This window comes from Perognathus longimembris, chromosome 4 (genome assembly GCF_023159225.1).
Source record: "Perognathus longimembris pacificus isolate PPM17 chromosome 4, ASM2315922v1, whole genome shotgun sequence".
Lineage (NCBI taxonomy): Eukaryota > Metazoa > Chordata > Mammalia > Rodentia > Heteromyidae > Perognathus > Perognathus longimembris.
Window position 1 is genome coordinate 76,915,132 of NC_063164.1, and position 22,970 is coordinate 76,938,101.

Sequence of the window (22,970 nt, forward strand, 5' to 3'; positions counted from 1 at the left end):
TGCCTAGATATTATTATTGTGCAAACTGCCAGGTGTGTTCAGTTGATTCTTTGAAATGATGTCTTATTAATATTTTGCCTAGTTTCCCTTGAACTGTGATCCTCCTGATTACTAGTAAGCATTATAAAAATGAGCTACCATGCCCTGTTTAGACCCTAATCTTGAACACTGGGCCTGAGCACTGTCCTTGAGCTCTTCAGCTCAAGGCTAGGGCTCTACCACTTTGAGCTACAGCACCACTTCCTGTTTTCTAGTGGTTGATTGGAGATGTCTCATGGACTTTCCTGCTGGGGCTGGCTTTGAACCAAGATTCTAAGGTTTCAGCCACCTGAGTAGCTAGAATTACATGCCTGAGCCACTGGAGCCCAGCTTCATAATCTTGTTAATTACTGTAGCACTATAATCTGTTATTATCAGGTGAGGTGAACGGTTTACATGGGGAAGGCCAAGGCCCAGGAAGAACTCTTACCTCCAGACTAGCATGCAAAGAGCAGACCAATAACATGGGTGGATTTGAAATTCGGAATCCACTGGCTCCTGGGATTAATTTTAGTTCTGGAAAAAAGTTTATAATTACTTAAAATATACTTTAAGGGTGTACAGAATAAGTAAAGACACAGTAGGATGTCAGAGTTTATTAGGAGATGCTGAGCAGAGTAAAACCTCTGATACACTTTTACTTGACCAGCATTTCTGATCTTTTCTGTTCCTACCTTGTCTGCAGACTACAATACACTGGAAGTGTTACATTCTAGACACTCAGAACCTCTTGTAGAAGATTTTCTTGACCTCAGCCTCTACTTTCCTGTTTTTAACCCAGATTTTATTTATTTTATCTATCTATCTATCTATCTATCTATCTATCTATCTATCTATCTATCTATCTATCTATCTATCTATCTATTGCTGGTTCTGGGGCTTGGACTCAAGCCCTGAGCACAATCCCTGGCTTCTTTTTGCTCAAGGCTAGCACTCTACATCTTGAGCCACAGTGCTATTTTCAGCCTTTTCTGTTTTTGTGGTGCTGAGGAATCCAACCCAGGGCTTCCTGTATATAAGGCAAGCCCTCTACTGCTAAGCCACATTCCCAGGCCTCAACCCAGAAGTTTTTGTTTGTTGGTGGTGGTGGTGGTAGTGGTGTTGGTACATGCTTTGCTTTTCTGTCACAAGGGCCCGACAGGTGTAAGAATGTCAAGATTTGAGTGTCAGGTAATTCTAAGTCACCGAAAGGCAGCAAAATGAACACAATATTCTAGGAAGGTTACTTGGACCTCTAGAATTATGAAACTTCTTTAGGTAAAAACAGACATTAAAAATAGGCTTAAGCAAGACACATTAAAAGACAAACTTAAAAATAAGTTATTACTATAACTGGATTAAGTACACTGACTTGTAGAAAGTTAAATCCAACATGGCTAACATAGTTAGCAATTGAGTTAAAACTATGCCTAAGAAAGCATTATGAGTATTTAGAAATTCATCTAACCTGGGGAAAATCAAACTGGAATCTGTTGGGTAAATCCAATCCTGTTTTTTAATCTTCCAATGAACATGGTTTTAGTGGCATATTGATGCCAGCTTTAGAACCACAATAAATAGCTGAATATTTGCAAAGAGACAATATATTCCTCAAAAAAAATTTTGGAAATGATTCCTGTTTTAACTTAAAAAAAGTTTGCCCATTATTGGGCAAACTATTGTCTTATTTTATTTAATTCAGAAAATTCAACTCAAAGTATTTAAGTAAATAGCATAACAGAGATAATTACTTTAGCAGCCAAGAAAAAAAATGTAGGTATTCTGATCAGACTAGAACAGAACATCCAGATTGTTGGAATCCCGGTTGTTGCATATTCAAATATCTGTATGAAATATTAGCTTCAGGTTGGAGAAACTCCGAAGGATCTAGTTTACATGGAACTCTCCAGACACACAGGATACATCCTGCATGCCATGCACCTGAGTAGGAGTTATGCAGCAGGAAGAAGTAGGGCACTTCTGAGCCCCTTGTATGGCACAGTTTCACTCCTACCCAATAGTGCTTGACTGCTATTGTCTGGTATGTAGTAAGAGTTCCCCTCTTCCCAAAAAGGTAATATTTCAGAAAACAGAGGAATAAAATGAGTATTTTAAGACTTAATGTTATGTGCTACTTGGTTTTCAGTTTTGGATTTGACTTACCCTTAAACCTAACACTGAAACAGATAATATCCATCTATTCTATCTCTAGTATTCAGGGAATAAGTGGAGAAGAAACAACAGGCAGATGATGCAGTTTGATTTTCAAGGTAACAAGAGAATCAAGAAGCAGCATGGGTTACCCAGACCGCCCTGTGACTGACCACAAGTACCAAACTCCCTTCTGCTTTCCCTGTCTGATGTTTTGGTTCTCTGTTCTTATGGGATCTGCCAACCTTCAGGAGTCATACCCCAGATTTCATTTTCTTTTGTCTCTCTACCAAAGAACAGACTCAAAATCAGATTAAAAACCAGTAAAATTGTAGTCTTACACATTGAAAATGGCATTCCTTATTTTAAGAAATCTCAGTGACATTTTCAAAGTGTTCCCTTTATAGGGACATTTATATTTTATGTATATATAATACAAAGACAGATGAAAATTAAAATGAATCCAAAATAAAGTGAATCTTGAAATAAAATGGAAGACTTGGGGCTGGGGATATAGCCTAGTGGCAAGAGTGCCTGCCTCGGATACAGGAGGCCCTAGGTTCGATTCCCCAGCACCATATATACAGAAAACGGCCAGAAGCGGCGCTGTGGCTCAAGTGGCAGAGTGCTAGCCTTGAGCGGGAAGAAGCCAGGGACAATGCTCAGGCCCTGAGTCCAAGGTCCAGGACTGGCCAAAAAAAAAAAAAAAAGGAAGACTTACTGTTATCCATTTTAAATCTAGTGCTCAGTTCATGGCCAAACCATCCCACTAACCTGAAAGATAACAACAAAAAAATTACACAATTTGGTCTACAATTGATAAGTACATTTACTTTAGAAATTAATCCCTAACACATTAAAATAATTTTTTATGTAAGTTATCAAATAATAAAATAGATAAATGCTATATGGGAGAAAAAGCAGTTCATGTTTATAATATCATTCAGAATAAAGATAAAATCAATTTGCCTACACTACCAGTCACCTAATTTTGTGGTGCTAAGTTCCTCTGGAAAAAATGTTTTCTTATTCAAAATAAGATGATTGAAACTATGAAGGAGGGTTTTTCAAATTTCAAAATAAGTCTAAAAGAAGGTAAAACGTTAATATATTTAGTCACAGAATCTCTAAAGAGAAATGGTACTAAAAATAAACCCTATAGAATTTCTAAGTTTCCTAAAGACACTGATTACTCACATATTGTTTATAGTGTGCTGATGAATGAGAGAGAAACCACATAGAGAGTTACAGGAAATTAAAAAAAAACCCAAATAATAGGCAGTTAGTTATTAAACTTTTCTAAATAATATTTGATATGGCTAATATTTCAGATATTGGAGCTTGAACCCAGGGCCTCACAATATTTCAGGCTTAGTTAGAAATAGAGTATCAAAGACTTCACTGCATGGACTAGCTTCCAAATGTCATCTTTTTAGTTTCAGCCTCCTGCTTGTCATGATTGATCTCTTTTTTTCCTTTATTGTCAAAGAGAAGTACAGAGGGGTTACAGTTTTGTATTGCCTTCCCTATGTAAGGCAATGAGCACATTTCTTAACCAACTTGTTACCTCCTCCCTCATTTTTCCCGCACCTCCGCCCTCCCTGTTCCCTCCCCCCCCAGGAGTTGTACAGTTGATTTACACCATATAGTTTTGTAAGTGTTGCTGTTGTGTTGCCATTGGGTTGGTTTGTCTTTTTATATTTTGTTTCTTGATTTTGATATTACCTTTCCCTTCCCTAGTTCCAATACACATATATACAATATTCAGAGTGCTAAAAATCAGTTACAGTGATATCAGGGGTAAAACCACAGGAAGAGAATATGGGGAGAAGAAGAAGGACATGGTTTAACATGGCATGTTGAAAATAACTAGAACAGTGTTATATCCCTTGTTTCCATAAGATGAAGTTCATTCCTGTTAGCATCATCTTGTGTGTTCATAGGGGCATAGCTCTTAAGTTTGTTTGTTTTTGCCAGTCCTGGGCCTTGGCCTCAGGGCCTGAGCACTGTCCCTGGCTTCTTTTTTTGCTCAAGGCTAGCACTCTGCCACTTGAGCCACAGTGCCCCTTCTGGCCATTTTCTCTATATATGTGGTGCTGGGTAATCGAACCCAGGGCTTCATGTATACGAGACAAGCACTCTTGCCACTAGACCATATTCCCAGCCCCCATAGCTCTTAAGTTATTGTGCTCTTCTGCTAGGTCTATCCTAGATGTGTAAGAATTGTTCCCTATGAGGGAAACCATAGAGTACATGTTTCTTTAGGTCTGGCTCAATTCACTTAGTATGATTTTTTCCAAGTCCTTCCATTTCCTTATGATTGGGCAGTGTCATTCTTTCTGATAGAGGCATAGAATTCCATTGTGTATATGTACCACATTTTCTTGATCCACTCATCTGAGGGCCACCTGAGTTGATTCCATATTTTAGCAATGACAAATTGTGCTGCAATGAAAATAGTTGTGCTGGTGGGTTTAGTGTGGTCTGGCTTGTAATATTTTGGGTAGATGCCCAAAAGCAGGGCTGCTGGGTTGTAGGGACGCTCTAATTCCCACCAATATCCCAACACCATTCTTTAATAAAATAGAGTAAGCAATCCAGAAATTCATATGGAACAAAAATAGACCCCGAATAGCAAAAACAATCCTAAGTAGGAAGAACAGTACTGGAGGAATTGCAACACAAAAGTTCAAGCTGTATTACAAAGCAATAGTAATAAAAACATCTTGGTATTTGGCATAAGAACAGGCCCAAGGACCAATGGGATAAAACTGAAGACCGGAAATGAACCAGCAAACCCATGGCAATTAATCTTTGATAAAGGGGCTAAAAGAATAGGATAGAAGAAAGACAGCCTAGTCAACAAATGATGCTAACAAAATGGTTCAACACCTGTAACAAACTAAAACTAGATCCTTAAATATCAGTCTGTACCAAAATCAATTCAAAATGGATCAAAGACCTCAAAGTAAAATCAGATACCCTGAAAACATTACAAGAAGGAATAGGAGAAACACTTGGAGTCCTTGGCACAGAAGGAAAATTGAACTGTCTCCCTCTGAAATCTTTCTTCTTTTTAAATGGTTTCTCTCTGGTATTTGTCATAGTAGTGACAAAGCTAACAAAAATAGTATTTTAGTTTTAATTCTTTGAAAAATTCAAAACCACTCTTCTGGAACTTGAACAAATATTTGTATGTTTACATTGAATCTATATATGAACTTAAAAAATCAAAATAGAAAGGTATACAGAAAAAATGTCACATTTCTTTGTAAGTAATACCTTCTAATCTTTATAAGATAAAGTGCAACATTACAAAACACATTTAGTGAGTGGCCATATTACTAGCAAAAGAAGTATCATCAAGACAAATATAACATGGCAAAAGTCCAGGAAATCTATTTAGACAGCATAGTTAAGTGATAATATAATACACAAAGTAGAAGAACATGTGTTTATGTGTTTGTATTATTTTCAGAGGGAACTTTTATTTCCATTTCAAAAAAAGCAAATTGTAAAAAATATACCCTACATTTGTAAACAATTATCACTCTGTATTAAAAATGAAAGCAACCAGTATTGGGGAAAGAAGTGGCATTTGCTATATTCATAGGGGATTAGAGGAGAGTTTACCAAATGGTTATTTATTTATTTATTTGAGAAAGGACATTGCTCCAAGAACTACATAGATATAACACTGAAGAAAGAGAAATTCCCATAGGAATTCAGAAAAACAAAACAAAACAAAAGCACCTTAATCTCACTATTAAACTATGAGATAACATGAAGATAAAACTATTAAATATATCAAATTGCCAAAGTGATTTCCAATTCAAGATTCTTATATTCATCAGGAGGCAAAGAGCTGAGGATCTTGGTTCAAACCAAGCCTGTACAGGAAAGTCCGTGAGATTCTTTTTTTTTTTTTCTTTTTTTGGCATCCTGGGACTTGAACTCAGGGCCTGAGCACTATCCCTGGCTTCTTCTTCTTCTTCTGTTTTTTGCTCAAGGCCAGCACTCTGCCACTTGAGCCACAGCACCACTTCTGGCTTTTTCTGTATATGTGGTGCTGAGGAATCAAACCCAGGGCTTCATGTATATGAGGCGGGCACTTACTACTAGGACATATTCCCAGCCCATTCCATGAGATTCCTTTTTTTTTTTTTTTTCAAATTTTTCTTATCAAACTGATGTACAGAGTGGTTACAGTTTCATACATTAGGCATTGGATACATTACTTGTACTGTTTGTTACCTCATCCCTCATTCCCCCCTCCCCCCACCCCCTTTTCTTTTCCCCCCATGAGGTGTTCCATTCACTCAGAACAAACAGTTTTGCAAGTATTGCTTTTGTGGTTGTTTTTCTTTTTTTACCCTGAGTGTCTCAATTTTGGTATTCCCTTTCAATTTCCTAGTTCTAATACCAGTATACATGGTTTCCAATATACTCAGATAATGTTACAGAGATAGTGTAGGTACAACCACAGGAAGGTGATACAAGAACATCATCTATAATAGATGCTACAGATACACATGGTACGTTGAAAGTAATTACAACTGTGATATAACAATAGTTTCCATAACATGGAGTTCATTTCACTTAGCATCATCTTATGTGTTCATAAGGGCTAATGGGCTCTTGTGATCCTCTGCTGTAACTTGCCTAAACTTGTACTAATTATTCCCAATAAGGGAGACCATGTTTCTTTGGGTCTGGCTCAATTCATTTAGTATAATTTTTTCCAAGTTCTTCCATTTCCTTACAACTGGGGCAATGTCATTGGCATAAAATGGCCAAAAGGGAACCCTACTTTATTGTTGGTGGGAATGTAAACTGGTTCAGCCACTCTGGCAAGCAGTATGGAGATTCCTCAGAAGGCTAAATATAGAACTCCCCTATGACCCAGCAGCCCCACTTTTGGGTATCTATTCAAAAGACCACAAACAAATTCACAGTAAAGCCACCAGCACAACAATGTTAATAGCAGTGCAATTTGTCATAGCTAGAATCTGGAACCAACCCAGATGATCCTCAGTAGACGAATGGATCAGGAAAATGTGGTCCATGAGATTCTTATCGGCATTTAATTACCAAACAATCAGAAGTTTGAGCTGTGGTTCAAGTGGTAGTGCTAGCCTTGAGCAAAAGAACGCAAGGAAAGCCTAGGAAATAGGCACTAAAAACAACAACAGCAGCAACAAAAACAACAAATAAAAATAAAAAGATAGAAAAAGAAAATACATAGTAAATAGGAAAAATAGAGAAAAAGGAAATAGAAAAGACCCTCTTCATGTCACATGAGAGTTTAAAGGCCAAGAATAGAGAATATATACATATATATGTACATATATATAAATACTAAGTTATTTACAAAGGTAGATTTATGAGAATATCAGCAGAGAAATATAAATGGACACTAAATGTATGAAAGATGTTCATGTAAAGCTGCTTTTAGCCATGAATTAAATCAAGACATCAAAAAACAGTAACTCAAAACTATTATAATATTTCATCTCATCCCAGTCAGAATGAATATCATCAAGAAAACAAAACCCAATATATATTCCAAGGATATGGGTAAAATGTAACACTTATACCCTTTCGATGGGAGTATACAGTAGTCCTTTTGGAAATCAACATGGGGTTTTTCTTTTTTGAATTTTTTTTATTAATTAAATTTTGTTGACAAGGTGTTGTGCAAAAGTGGTACAGTTATATAATAAGGCAGTGATTACATTTCTTGTGATATCTTATACCCTCATTTTTCTTTCCCTTCCCTAGATCAGGTAGGCATATATACAATACCCAGTGTACCAAAATCATATACAGTAACCATGTAGCATAAGCCAAAGGAAATTCACCTAGAATTTTAAATGTAACTTCAACAAAGAATCCTCCTGGTTCCTTCTCTTGGAGTTGTTTTTGCTTATGCATAATGTAAGGTCACTGACCCAAACCTGTGGAAATACCGTTTGAAAATAAGTTTTTTGTTTCACAGACCTGGTCTCTACTGTCCTCCCCACCCCACCCTAACAGTCATATGTCAAGGAGACCATGCCCCTTTGTTTTCTGTGTTCTAGGCTTGTCTCACTCAACATTATTTGTTCAAGTTCTGACCACTTTTCTGCGAATACCATTATTTTATCATTTCTAATCGCTATGTAGTATTCCATTGTGTACAGGTACCAAATTTTTTTGATCCATTCATCTGTAGTGGGGCATCTGGGTTGTTTCCATATTTTGGCTGTTTCCATATTTTAGTGTTTTTCAAAACACTAAAGTAGATCTATTAAGTGACCTAGCTATATTATTCCTGGTTATGTATTGACCTTACAATGAAAACACTTATATTTTTATGTATATTGTAGCACTATTCACAATAGCACCATAATACAATTGAGTAAGTTCTTATTTATTCATTAGTAAGGGAGTCAAGAAAATGTGAAACTGTATGGCCTTAGAGGCCATGGAGAGATGGTTCTGAAGAACCAATGCTGACCTAAACCATAAATGTTCAGGATGTACTAAGGATACTTAATTTATTTCTCCCCTAAAATTGCCCAGTTTCTGCTGAAGACGTGCCTCTTTGGAAATCTAAAATTTTCACATGATCATATAAATTAAGCACATAAACTTTTACTTTATTTTGAGGGCACCATATGCTTTTTAAAATTAAAACTAGTCCCAAAACTAAGGAGATTTAAACACAATTAAAGCCAATGGGAGTTTAACAGTTTCTTTGGGTCAACTCATCTGTAGGATATCCCTAGAAATCTTAAATTTTTAGTTTTGAAATTTCCTTTTGATGTTTATTTTTACTTATATTTTTACTCATATAATAGACTCTTGGATAAACCAAGTTTACTCTCTATATACACAATAGTAATTTTACTCAGCCATGAATAGGAATGAAATTCTGTCCCTTGTAGGAAAACATAGGTAGATCCACAGATGATTATTTTAACTCTAACAGGTCACATTAGAAAGACAAAATTCTATTTCTTCTCTCTTATGCGCATCTAAAATTTTAAAGAAGATAGGAAAGTAGAAGGGGAATATTAGGGAAAAGAAAGAGCATCCGGAGGAGAAGGGAAAAGGGCAATAGAAAGAAATGAAGGTGAATAGTGCATTATATACTCATGTGAGATTTTTCAGAACAAAATGCATTATTTTACAGTTAGTATATGCTAATATGTTTAAAAATCTAATTTATTCACTCTATTGATATAACTATGAAATAAAAAAGAATCCCTGTGTATTAATGTTGGAATATAATTTGAAGTATTTCAATATTTCAACATTCCTATACAAATGAGTGACAACTATAAAAGTTATACATATATAAAATTACATATAGTTATATATAATATAGTTTATATAATTATATAAACTATAATATATAACAATTATATTATATAATACATATTAGATACTATATGTTATGTTATGTATTTTGTAATATATGATATCATTATATTCTATAATAATATTCAATATATAATTGTATATTATATACAATATTATATATAACACATTATATATGCATATATATTATATATATGTATATATTTCTGTTGACTTATAAAACCTGTCTGGTGAATTTACTCCTGAAAAATATTTACCTACATATAAACCTAATTATGGGGCTGGGATGTAGCTCAGTGGCAAAGTGCTTGCCTAGCAAGTGCATCCTGGATTTGATCACCAGTACCAAAAAAGAAAAGACAAAAAATAGCTAATTATACATAAAATATTTGTAATAGTCCAAAATGAAATTTTAATTTTCTCATTAGGAGACTGATTTTTTGTGTACATACAAATTATGATAAATACATTTAGTAACATTCTGTAGAATTTCCCAGCTACAAGTAAATGAGGAAGAATTGTGGGTACTGATAGGGAATAAATAGTTACAATTATATGGAATCAAGAAAGACAGTGCAGAGCAGAAATCATTGTGTGTTTGGTATATGATGAGATATTTTCATTTATTTTAAGTTCCCTGGTTAGAATATAAGCTCACAACCTTAAGCACATGGCACTCTGTGTCTGTAGAGGATGCTGTGATTTTTGATGGAACATGGATAGGAAGAGGACAATTGAGCCAGATTTCAGGGATGGGGGTGGGGGAGGTCACAGCAACTCTTCTGCTAAAGGCAAACAAAAACATGTATTTATGTTATGTAGTCCAGGAAAGAATGTTCCAGATAAAGCTGTATTTGAAAACATCCAGAGCTAGTAAAATGGATCCTAAGGCTTAATAAATTATGCTGGAAAATTGGCTAGTCAGCCATTTGATTGTGTTCAGTGCAAGTCAAGATATATTAACTGAGGAACTCAGAATTCAACTGCACCAATGTTCTCAACTGGAAAAAAACATGGCGCACATTTATGACTTATATATATATATATATTACTTATATAATATTATCAAATTAATTACAAAAGATAAATGGGCATTTACTTCAGAGATAAATAAGACTCAGTATCCTACATAACAAAGTGTCTACGACTTTCCTGGTAATAATTTATTAAACCTATAGCCACTCAGAAGTTTAAATTTAGATGTTATACCCAAAAGGAAGAATTTAACAATCCTATTTAGAAATAATCTGTAATTCTAAAATTTAACAGACTAGAAACCACTTTGAAATTTTAACAGTAGATATGTTTACTTTCACTTTTTATTTTTGAGGCAAACTTTATTTTAAATTCTCAAAGTAATATAACAATTCAAAGTAATATAACAAGGTTGATTGATCTTTGAGGGGGAAAAAGTACATTCTGGATTTAGTTGTTGTTTAGTAGACTAATAGCTTAAATGATAGATTTTTGAAGGACCATAAGTTAAATGTAAAGAAGAACCAGGTGATAGTGTCTCACATCTGGAATCCCAGCAACTCAGGAGGCTGAGATCTGAGGACCATGGTTCAAATCAGCCTGGGCAGAAAAAATCCATCAGACTCTTATTTCTAATTAACCACTCCAAAGCTGGAAGTGGAGCTGTGGTTCAAGTGGAAGAATTAATCTAGATAATAAAGAAAATGTGGGTGATAGTGCCGTCCACCCCAACACTGACCCTGTGTGTGCACATGCGTGCATGCACACACACCCACACCTATACAATTTGCACATTTACTTCAATATGAAATACTTCTTTATTTTCTTTTTCTTTCTTTTGGGCTTGTCTTAGGGCTTGAAAGCCTGGGCACTATCCCTTAGCTTTTGTGTTCAAGACTAATGTTTTACTTTGGGCCAAAGCTTCACTTCCTGCTTTTTCTTTCTTTCTTTCTTTCTTTCTTTCTTTCTTTCTTTCTTTCTTTCTTTCTTTCTTTCTTCCTTTTTTCCTTCCTTCCTTCCTTCCTTCCTTCCTTCCTTTCTTTCTTTCTTTCTTTCTTTCTTTCTTTCTTTCTCTCTCTCTCTCTCTTTCTTTCTTTCTTTCTTTCTTTCTTTCTTTCTTTCTTTCTTTTTGTTTTTGTTTATGTGGTGATGAGGAATTGAACCCAGGGCTTCGTGCTCTTCCACTAAGCCATATTCCCAGCTCCAACTTCCTGCTTCTTTGGGGGATTACTTGTAGTTGTGTCTTACTGACTTTCTTGCACAGGCTGGATTTGAATCAACATCCACAGATCTTAGCCTTCAGAGTAGTTAGGATAACAGGTGTGACCCACCAGCACTGGCTCTAACAAGCAATTTTTTAAATGTAATTTTAAAATTATTATTAAAGTGTTGTAAGTCATAAGTCAGGTAATCAGTGCATCCCTTTTTTAGACAATATCATCCTTTCTTCACTTTCTCCAGTTTCTTCCTCTGAACCCTGTGAGTAATCTACATGGTTTATTTTCTACATCCTATGTATTAAATAACATGATTAATTTGTTCACCCTTCCTCCTTCTCTTTTTATGCTGAGAGAGAGAGAGAGAAACAGAGAGACACAGAGACATAGAGACAGAGACACAGAGATCAGACAGAGACAGAGAAACAAAAACAAACATCACTACCCCTGACAACAAACAATAAGCAAGTTTTAAGGCAAAATATGAACTTGGTATTATTCTCACTTTATGTCTTTTGAAAAATAAGTAAAAGATTGCAATTTGTTAAATAGAATTTTTTTATATTGACACATTAAAAATAATGTATGAGCTTTAATGCGCGTACTATGTTCTGTGGAAACTAATATAAACTTTACCTCTCAGTATTTTCTAAGGTCTCCTTATAGAACAGTGAAAGTGTAGTAATGTTTTCTCCAGTTATTTTCAGTGAGATCCAAACAAAACCCGGAAGCAATATTTCAATCTTTTCTCATGTAGTAAAAGTTTTCTATCATTTTCACATATTCACTAAAGAATGAAATATTTGTCATTTCTGTTTATTGGGTGATATTAAAAATTCAAGAATATGAGTTATGATGGCTTACTGGTATACCTAACAGAAACAACAATGGCCTGGAACTTGAGCACAGGAGGAAACAGTAATTTGTTTAGAATATAGGATGGCATGTTCATTACCCAAATATAATGAAACAAGGGACCTTATAAAGAAGAAAAATGTATTATTTGTAGATTTAAAAAAAATCTCTGTAATGATTCTGTAACTGAAGAAAAGGTATCACTTTTTATCCATTACTTAGTTCATCTGTAAAGGTATTTAACCTATATCTAAAATATACAAATACAGCATGATAATATAAAAAAGAAGAGCTTCCAATTTGTGTAGACAAATCTCACTATTTAATGATTGCATTATTTTTTTCCAGTCAGTGCAAGTTATATTCCTCTTTCTAAAGGTTTATTGAAAAGCTCCTAAGGATTTGACCCTGGACCAGCTCCACTGAAGGTTTTATTTGTTGGCATCCATTATCTCCTCCCATAGCAACCACCCAATGTGAACACCTGTTACTGCTGGATTATAACTAAAAAAGACTGGACTTGCTAATCAAATCAGGGGTTTTCATGCCAACAAGGAATCCTGCTCAAAAGGCTGGCTAGGAAAACATCTCACATAGCTAAGGACACTAAAACAAAGATTCATTTACTGGGAATGGACACAATCACTTCATATATTCTCATTTAAACTTTACATTTGTGATCTAAGGTAGACATTGTTAGCATTGCCCTAGCCTCAGCTCCTCCCACTAGCCCCCAGATCCACCCATACCTAATGAGCCACTCATACTCACTATCTACCTACTTCCCCCTTTACCCCCAGAGAAAGAAGCTGCCACCTGGATAAGGTGCAGACACCATGTAGCTCCCTCTCCCATGGAAACTATGGCCCCACTAACAAACCTCCTTATTAACCTTCTTCTCCTGTCTGTGATTATCTCTGCATGGTCCCTTGGGATGGCCAGGACATATCCTTTCAGACATTTTTTCCACAGCTTTAGATTCATGGTAAATACAGTGTAGGGAAGTTGAATGATTCATCCAAAGGAAAGCCACAAGTAAAGCCCATGTTGTGCCTAACAGCTAAGCAGGAATACAGCAAGAGCAGGATGTTCTGGCTTCTTTGGTGTTATGAAACATACAGAGAAGGTGGAAGTGAAAATGAATACTTGAACCAGTCAGGTAGCAAGATATGGACCCACTTAGTTACTGGGAACCAAGTGAGAGCTAAAGGTAGAGTTTCATATAGCAAATACTTAAATAATTGGGAATTTACCAAGAGTCGATACTTGTAACTGTAGATTCTATTTTTTTTTATAATTTATCCTCCTAATTAAATGATCTCTCCTCTCTCTGTTTTGCTCTGTCTCCCTCTGTGTCTCTATCTCAATCTCTATCTTCCCTCTCTGTCTCTATCTCTATCATCTCTATGTTTGTCTTTTGTTGACATTAGGGCTTGAACTCAAGAGTCTGATGGTTGTACCTGAGTGTTTCTCCTCAAGTCTGACACTTTACCAGTTGAGCCACAGTTCTACTTCTGGCTCTTTGGTGGTTATCTCCAAAAATGTCTCATGGACTCTCTCCTTCCTGTGCTGACTTTCAACCTTGATCCTCAGATCTCTGTCTCTGAATATCTAGAAATTAGAAGTATCGATGTCAGGCTTCCCCTTCTCTTTTGGAGTTTATCTTGGTTTACTCTCTTCATTAATTCCTCCATGTAGTTAAACTCATTGCTGCAAATGTTAGAATAAGCTACACATGACAATATGCTCTGTATACTAGAATTTAAAGCTATTAGTTTTGAGTATGGTGGTACTGGGCTGTACTGGGTAATTGAAAAGCATTCATATAACAAAAACATGGGAGGCAGACTCCTAAGGTTCTCCATTTTTACTTCTAATGTTCATGCTTTTCTTTTTTTTTAAAAGTTTTTATTGGGGCTGGGGATATAGCCTAGTGGCAAGAGTGCCTGCCTCGGATACACGAGGCCCTAGGTTCGATTCCCCAGCACCACATATACAGAAAACGGCCAGAAGCGGCGCTGTGGCTCAAGTGGCAGAGTGCTAGCCTTGAGCGGGAAGAAGCCAGGGACAGTGCTCAAGCCCTGAGTCCAAGGCCCAGGACTGGCCAAAAAAAAAAAAAAGTTTTTATTATAAAACTGATGTACATAGAGGTTACAGTTTCATACGTTAGGCATTGGATAAATTTCTTGTACTGTTTGTTACCTTGTCCCTCATACCCCCCCTCCCTCCCCCCCTTTCCCTTCCCCCCCCCAGGTGTTCAGTTCACTTACACCAAACATTTTTGCAAGTATTGCTTTTGTAGTTGTTTCTCTTTTTTTACCCTGTGTCTCTCAAATTTGGTATTCCCTTTGAATTTCCTACTTCCAATACCCATAAACACTGTTTCCAATATACTCAGATAAGATTACAGCGATAGTGTAGGTACAACCACAGGAATGTGATACAAGAACATCATCAATAATAGAAGCTACAGATAAACATAGGATGTTGAAAGTAGTTACAACTGTGATATAACAATTGTTTCCATAACATGGAGTTTATTTCTCTTAGCATTATCTTATGTGTTCATAAGGGTATAGCTATTGGGCCTTGTGATGCTCTGTTATGAATTGCCTAAACCTGTACTAATTATTCCCAATAAGGGAGACCATAGAGTCCATGTTTCTTTGGGTCTGGCTCACTTCACTTAGTATAATTTTTTCCAAGTCCTTCCATTTCCTTACAAATGGGGCAATGTCATTCTTTCTGATAGAGGCATAAAATTCCATTGTGTAAATGTGCCACATTTTCCTGATCCATTCGTCTACTGAGGGGCATCTGGGTTGGTTCCAGATTCTCGCTATGACAAATTTTGCTGCGATGAACATTGTTGTGCTGGTGGCATTACTGTGATTTTTGTTTGTGGTCTTTTGGATAGATACCCAAAAGTGGGGCTGCTGGGTCATAGGGGAGTTCTATATTTAGCCTTCTGAGGAATCTCCATACTGCTTGCCAGAGTGGCTGAACCAGTTTACATTCCCACCAACAATGAAGTAGGGTTCCCTTTTGGCCACATCCCTTCCAACAACTGTTATTGTTAGTTTTCTTGATATATGACATTCTTGCTGGGGTGAGATGGAATCTCAATGTTGTTTTGATTTGCATTTCCTTTATGGCCAGTGATGTAGAGCATTTTTTCATATGTCTCTTGGCCATTCTCATTTCATCATCAGAGAAGTCTCTTTGTAGGTCTTTAGCCCACTTGATGAGGGGGCTATTGGTTCTTTGCGGTTTTGTTTTGGAAGAAGGTAATTTTTTTAGTTCTGCATATATTTTAGAGATGAGGCCTTTGTCTGTTGAATGTCCAGTAAAGATCTTCTCCCAGTCTGTGGGCTTTCTGTTTATCTTGTGAGCTATGTCCTTTGCCGTGCAGAAGCTCTGCAGTTTGATGCAGTCCCATTTATCCAACCTTTCTTTGATTTGTAGCCTTTCTCTGTCTTTGTTAAGGAAGTTCCGTCCTGCGCCAAGTCTCCCAACTGTTTCTCCTACTCCTTCCTTTAGTGTTTTCAGGGTGTCTGTTTTGATTTGAAGGTCTTTAATCCATTTGGAATTGATTTTGGTGCAGGGTGATATATAAGGATCTAGTTTTAGTTTGTTGCATGTGTTGAGCCAGTTTTGCCAGCACCACTTGTTAAAGAGGCTATCTTTCTTCCATACTATTGTTTTAGCTCCTTTATCAAAGATTAAGTAGGCATAGTTCTGTGGGTTCATTTCTGGGTCTTCAATTCTGTTCCATTGGTCTTCAGGCCTGTTCCAGTGCCAATACCAAGCTGTTTTTATTACTATAGCTTTATAATACAGCTTGAAGTTGGGTATTGTAATTCCTCCAGCACTGTTCTTTCTGCTTAGGAGGGTTTTTGCTAATCTAGGTCTTTTATTGTTCCATATATGAATTTCTGGATTGCTTCCTCTATTTCATTAAAGAATGGTGTTGGGATATTAATGGGTATTGCATTGAATTTGTAGATAGCCTTTGGCAATATTGCCATTTTGATTATATTAATCCTCCCAATCCAGGAGCATGGGAGGTTTTTCCATTTTCTTAGTTCTGACTTAATTTCATTTTTCAAGCTTTTAAAGTTCTCCTCAAAGAGGTCTTTCACTTCTTTGGTTAAGGTTATTCCTAGGTATTTTATGTTTTGGGGGGCTATTGCAAAAAGAGTTGCTTTCCTGATTTCAGCCTCGGTCTTCGGGTTGTTAGCATAGAGAAAGGCCATTGATTTTTGAAGGTTTATTTTATATCCTGCAACTTTTCCAAAGTTTTGGATCAGCTCTAGTAGCTTAGGGGTAGAGTCTATGGGATTCTTTAGGTATAGGATCATGTCGTCTGCAAAGAGAGAAAGTTTAACTTTGTCTCCTATTTGGATCCCCTTTATATTTTCTTCTTGCCTAATTGCTCTGGCTAGGAATTCTAGTACTATGTTGAGGAGGAGAGGAGAGAGTGGACATCCCTGTCCTTTATCAAGAAAACTAACATAGATGAGAACCCTCAAAATGCTCTACAAAGTCTACTAATAAACATGATAAATGAAAAGTTTGAGTCTCTTCAGTCAATTATGTTAGAGCATGAGGGGGCAAAGCAAAAATTAATGGAGAATTTCATGGCATCCATAAATAGAAAGATAAATGAGCTTCAAGAGTCAAATGAAAAGATAGCTACCCAGCTTAAAGATTTGAGAGACAACACTCAAAACCAAAGTAATGAAGTTAATGAAGTAAAGAAGTCCATACAGGACCTAAGGAATGACATGGAAATCATCAGGAAAGACCAGTCAGAAGGAAAAGAGATTCGAAATCAAGTAGTTAGTCTACAGTCCCGACTAACTGAAGCAGAGGATCGAATCTCGGGAGCTGAAGATTCCTTAGATTCTATGGAGAAAGATCAAAAATCAATACAAATCCAGTCCAAGCAACAAAACAGATCGCTACAGGAGATTCAAGACACGATCAGGAAGCCCAATTTAAGGATAATAGGTATTGAGGAAAACTTGGAGAAAGAGGATAATGGGATAGGCAACCTATTTAACAGAATATTAGCTGAGAACTTCCCAAACATCCAGAAGGAAAGGCCTATACAGATACAAGAAGCATTTAGAACCCCAAACCGACCAGACCAGAATAGGACATCCAACCAACACATTGTGATCAAAACAGCTTCAGCAGAGTGCAAGGAAAAAATACTCAAAGCTGTTAAGGCAAAGAAAACAATCACATATAAAGGAAAAGCAATCAGAATTACTCCAGACTTCTCAGCAGAGACCATGAAAGCAAGGAGAGCCTGGAATGAAGTATACCAAACTCTAAATAAAAATAACTACCAACCAAGAATTCTGTACCCAGCCAAACTCTCCTTCATAGCCGAAGGTCAAATAAAAGTCTTCCACAATAAGGAAAAAATGAAACAATATATCTCCACCAAACCAGCCTTACACAAAATCCTTAAAGATGTACTATACAGGGAAAATAATCAAGATCCCAACACAGACCGAGAAATGAACCCTAATTAGTAAACACTAGATCAATAAATGGGAAGACACAGCTTTAAACAAGATACTGATAATGAAAGGAACAAACGATCATCTCTCAATCCTAACTGTCAACATTAATGGACTTAATTCTCCAATCAAACGACATAGGCTCATAAGTTGGATCAAAAATCAAGATCCATCTTTCTGCTGCCTCCAAGAGACACATCTATCCAGCAAAAGTAAACATCTTCTAAAAGTGAAAGGCTGGAAACAAATCTATCAAGCAAATGGCCCCCATAAGCAGGCTGGAGTTGCAATCCTAGTATCAGACAACATTGACTTCAAATTAAAAAAGGTAAGAAGAGACAAAGAAGGTTACTACATACTAGTAAAAGGATCTCTCCAACAGGAAGATATAACCATCCTAAATATCTACACACCAAATGCAGGAGCATCCAACTTCATCAAACAAACACTACTGGCTCTAAAAACATTCATAGACCCAAACACATTGATAGTTGGGGACTTTAACACTCCACTATCACCTCTGGACAGATCAACATGCCAAAAACTGAACAAAGAAACCACAGAACTAAACAATTGCATAGACCAACTAGACTTAATCGACATCTACAGAATATTCCACCCAGCAAGGACAGAATACACGTTCTTTTCGGCAGCACACGGAACATTCTCCAAAATCGATCACATCTTAGGGCACAAAGAAAATCTGTACAAATTCAGAAGTATCAAAACCATTCCCTGCATTCTCTCAGACCACAATGGAATAAAATTAGAGCTCAACTCAATCAGCCACCACAGAAAATCCCACAATTCATGGAGACTAAAGAACACACTGCTGAACCATCAGTGGGTCATTGAAGAAATTAAAACGGAAATTCAAATGTTTATGGACTTCAACCAAGTTGAGGACACAAAGTACCAGCTCCTTTGGGACACAGCAAAGGCAGTACTCAGAGGAAAATTTATATCTCTGAGTACATACATCAACAAACTGGAGAAACAGCAACTCAGTAATTTATGGAAGCACCTTAATTTTCTGGAGAGAGAACAGCAAGCCAAACCCCAAGTCAATAGACGGAAGCAAATACTTAAAATCAAATCAGAATTAAATCAATTAGAGACAAAAAAAAAACATCGAAAGATTCAACAAAACAAAGAGTTGGTTCTTTGAAAAAATCAACAAGATAGACAGACCCCTGGCAAACCTGACCAAAAAACGAAGGCAGCACACTCAAATAAACAAGATAAGAGATGAAACAGGTAACATCACCACAGAAATAACTGAAATTCAGAAAATAATAAGGGACCATTTTGCAAACCTTTGTGCCAACAAATTCGAGAACTTGGAAGAAATGGTTGATTTCCTAGAAAAATTTGATACCCCCAAACTCAACCATGAAGATTTAAACCTTCTAAACCGACCCATATCCAGTATTGAAATAGAAACGGCAATAAATGATCTCCCATCCAAGAAAAGCCCAGGTCCAGATGGATTCACTGCAGAATTCTACAAGGCCTTCAAATATGTTCATGCTTTTCTATAGCAACCTCCTTCACAACCTCCTTCACAGTCTCTGCCTGTTACTCTACACGCCACACCAAGAAACAAAGAAAATACACATATACACACTTACATATACATACACACACACACACACACACACACACACACACACACACACAGAATCCAGGGAACATAGTGAGAGAGAGAATTAATAGAAGAAACATGGACTCAAAGCCAGATGAATATGATTGAAAAATTCTCAAAGAAGTCAGAGGTGCTGACGTGTTCAACTTGAAGATTAAGAAGACTGAAAGGATGAGTGAAATAAAATCGGGGAACAGGAGATAAGTGTTTACAGTTTCAGTATCGATAATAAATTATGAAAAGGAAAAGGAATGGAATAAGAAAAAATAGAAGAAAATAATAGCTCATCATATAAAGCCAAATATATCATGTACTATTATTTAATAATATAATCATAAATGGTGTATGAGTAGTCCAAGCCTCAAAAATAATACAATGAAGTTCTATATGTGACAGTGAAACCAGTGTGTTTGGTGGCCAAGTCAATTATTTAAAGAAAGGACTCACCAAAACACATCAAGAGATAACTATTATGTTACACTGCAAAAAAAATTGCCATTTTAAAAAAGTTTATGAATATAATGCTTCTTCACCAATGTCACTCCTTTCAATATTCTTGCTCATCCCTTCCCTACCCCCTATTTCCATCACTCTTCATAACTTTCTAGGATATACATTGAATTATTGACTGCATTTTCAACTTCTATTGATCATTTGTCTACCCTTTTCCCCTTAATGCCCCCCCCATCTATTAAGTGCTTCCTTCCTGGTGTTTATTTTGTTGGATTTTGAATTTGCCTTTCTAAGGAATCACACAGAGTTCTAACACTCTGGAAAGCAGTATGGAGGTTCCTCAAAATATTAAACAAAGTCCAACCTTATGATACAGCAATCCCACTCCTGGGTATGTATCCCAAAGATTACCAAACAGGCTACAGTGAAGCCACTAGAAAACCACATTCATTGTAGCAGTACTATTTACCACAGCCAAGTTTTGGGGTGTGCACAATTGCCATTCAATGGATGAATGGATCAAAAAATGTGATGCATATATATAATGAAATTTTATTTATCCATTAGAAATAATGATATTGTATAAATTGTAAAGAAATGGAAAAATCTGGAAAATCAATCTTATGAAGAAAAATACTCTTATTCTTGACACTGTACTGATGAGAACCTTGCAGCTCTAATATTGACCACTGTGATCACAAATATGCAAAAAATGCATAATTGTCTCAGGCACACATTTTCAATGTAATGGCAATCATAAAAAAATTATATTCTCCATATTGCTTAAAAACTTCATTTAGGATTTTGAGTTTTTGAAATCCAGGCTGGATGACAGAGTAGGATGGCAGATTTGTCACATTAGTTTTAGGATGGACAATATAGCACCAGCATAAAAAATGTATTGTTTTGACCTTTTATGTTGTTTGAAATTCTTTGGAGATAGCTCTTTTGAAGTGTTAGATATAATTTTTTAAACTTGAATATGCTTTATGCTTTTATGTTAATTCTTGAAGCCTTTACAAATGGAAACTTGTGTTTAAAGGTTTTTAAAAAGCAGAGAAAAAGTAATTGCATCATAAAATAGTCAAGCTTTAAATAAAGTCCCACAGAATTTAAACAGGTAGGAAAAGTGAAATCAAAACACAGAAGTGTCACTTAAATGAAATCTTTACATGTATTCTAAAAATTTAAACTTTAATAAATAAAGGTTATGATTATTAAATTAGTTCATACTGTTTTTTATCACAAGGTCACAAATTATTCTTTAAAGATGATTTTGCTCAATAATAAGATAAAATATCATTGCACCTGACTAGAAAATTTCAATCCTTTGTCTTCAAAAATCAAAACCCAAGCAAGAAGCTAGCAGAGAAAAGGAAGATATTAAAAGAGAAACTAATAAAAAAATCTAGTAAAAAAACTCAATATTTTTTCTGTTACTTAAACATTAGAAATTCTCCAAAATGAAGCTAAGTAAGTGTTATCCATAGGAAAGCAGGGCATAATATGAAGGCCTTTTCAAAATATAATCCGATCCTGGAAGAGAAAGCCAGAAAAGATATTGTATATACGTGTACTGGCATTAGGGAAGGGAAGGGGAATATCAAAATGGAGAGACAGATGATAAAAGACAAACCAATGCAACAGCAATATTTACAAAACTATATGCTGTAAACCAACTGTACAACTCATGGGGGGGAGTGAAATCAGGAGGGAGTAGGTGGGGTGGGGAGAATGAGAGAGTAGGTTACAAGTTGGATAAGAAATGTATGCACTGCCTTATGTATGAAACTGTAACCCATCTGTACATCACTTTGTCAATAAAGAAATAAATACATTTTAAAAAAGATTTACTGAATGTAATTTTGGATGTCAGGAGTTAAGAAATCAAATCTCCAAACGCTCCTAAATCTCTTTAACAAACCTTCAACAGCAACGTCTTTATTGTGAATCTTTAAACTTATGTTACAAACTAACCTAACTTATCCTTTAAACTCCTTATCTCTTCTTACTAGAAACCTCACCCATAGTAAATAGAGCAACTATTCCAGCTTTCCTAGTTTATCTGAAAATAAACGTGTTAGTCTTTGGAGGAAAGATTAAAATATAATAAAACCAGATCTTATTTAAAAACATTTCTGTACTTGTGTGTGTGCCCATGTATGTGCATGAGTGTTTGTGTGTCTGTGTGTGTTTGTGTGTGTCTCTTTCTACACAACTCATAACCAAATACAATTGTGTTACAAGCTTTATGGCTTTTACAAATGAACGGAATCACACAAATTGTTATAGCACTGAAAAAGCATGGAACATGTGGAGTAATGCTTAACTATTTATTCTTTAAATAAACAAAATCTGTAGGAACAGTTGCTAGTATGTTAGAATGCCTGTCATCTGAGCATTATATGTTCCTTTATTGCAAATAAATGACTTATCCTATTCATTATATGTTCTACTCCATGTTTTATGGAGTCAAAAGTTTCACAAAGGTTGTTTTTATAAAAGAGTAAGTTGGAATTTATACTTTCAGATGATTCATACATATTCTTGATTTCCATACAGAACTTAGCAAAATTATACTCAAAAAACACATACTGATATACTTAGCATAGTGGCATACACATGTAATCCTAACTACATGGAGAGTAGAGATTAGGAGAATTGCACTTTCAGGCTACCCAGTGCAAAAAGTCAGGAAGCCCTCTTCCTCATTTCAGCTAACAAGATGGATTCAATGGCATACATCTATAATCATAG

General features: G+C 35.9%; 1 protein-coding gene across 1 annotated transcript in view; it reads right to left on the bottom strand.

Moving 5' to 3' along the window:
- Positions 1-22,970, bottom strand: part of Kynu (kynureninase) — a 111,295-nt gene that overhangs the window by 8,022 nt on the left and 80,303 nt on the right. The window contains exons 11-12 of the mRNA XM_048345539.1: positions 2,891-2,943; positions 470-555 (exon numbers count right to left, since the gene is read on the bottom strand). Coding sequence (XP_048201496.1) covers positions 470-555; positions 2,891-2,943 — 139 coding nt within the window. The remainder of the gene's footprint in view (positions 1-469; positions 556-2,890; positions 2,944-22,970) is intronic.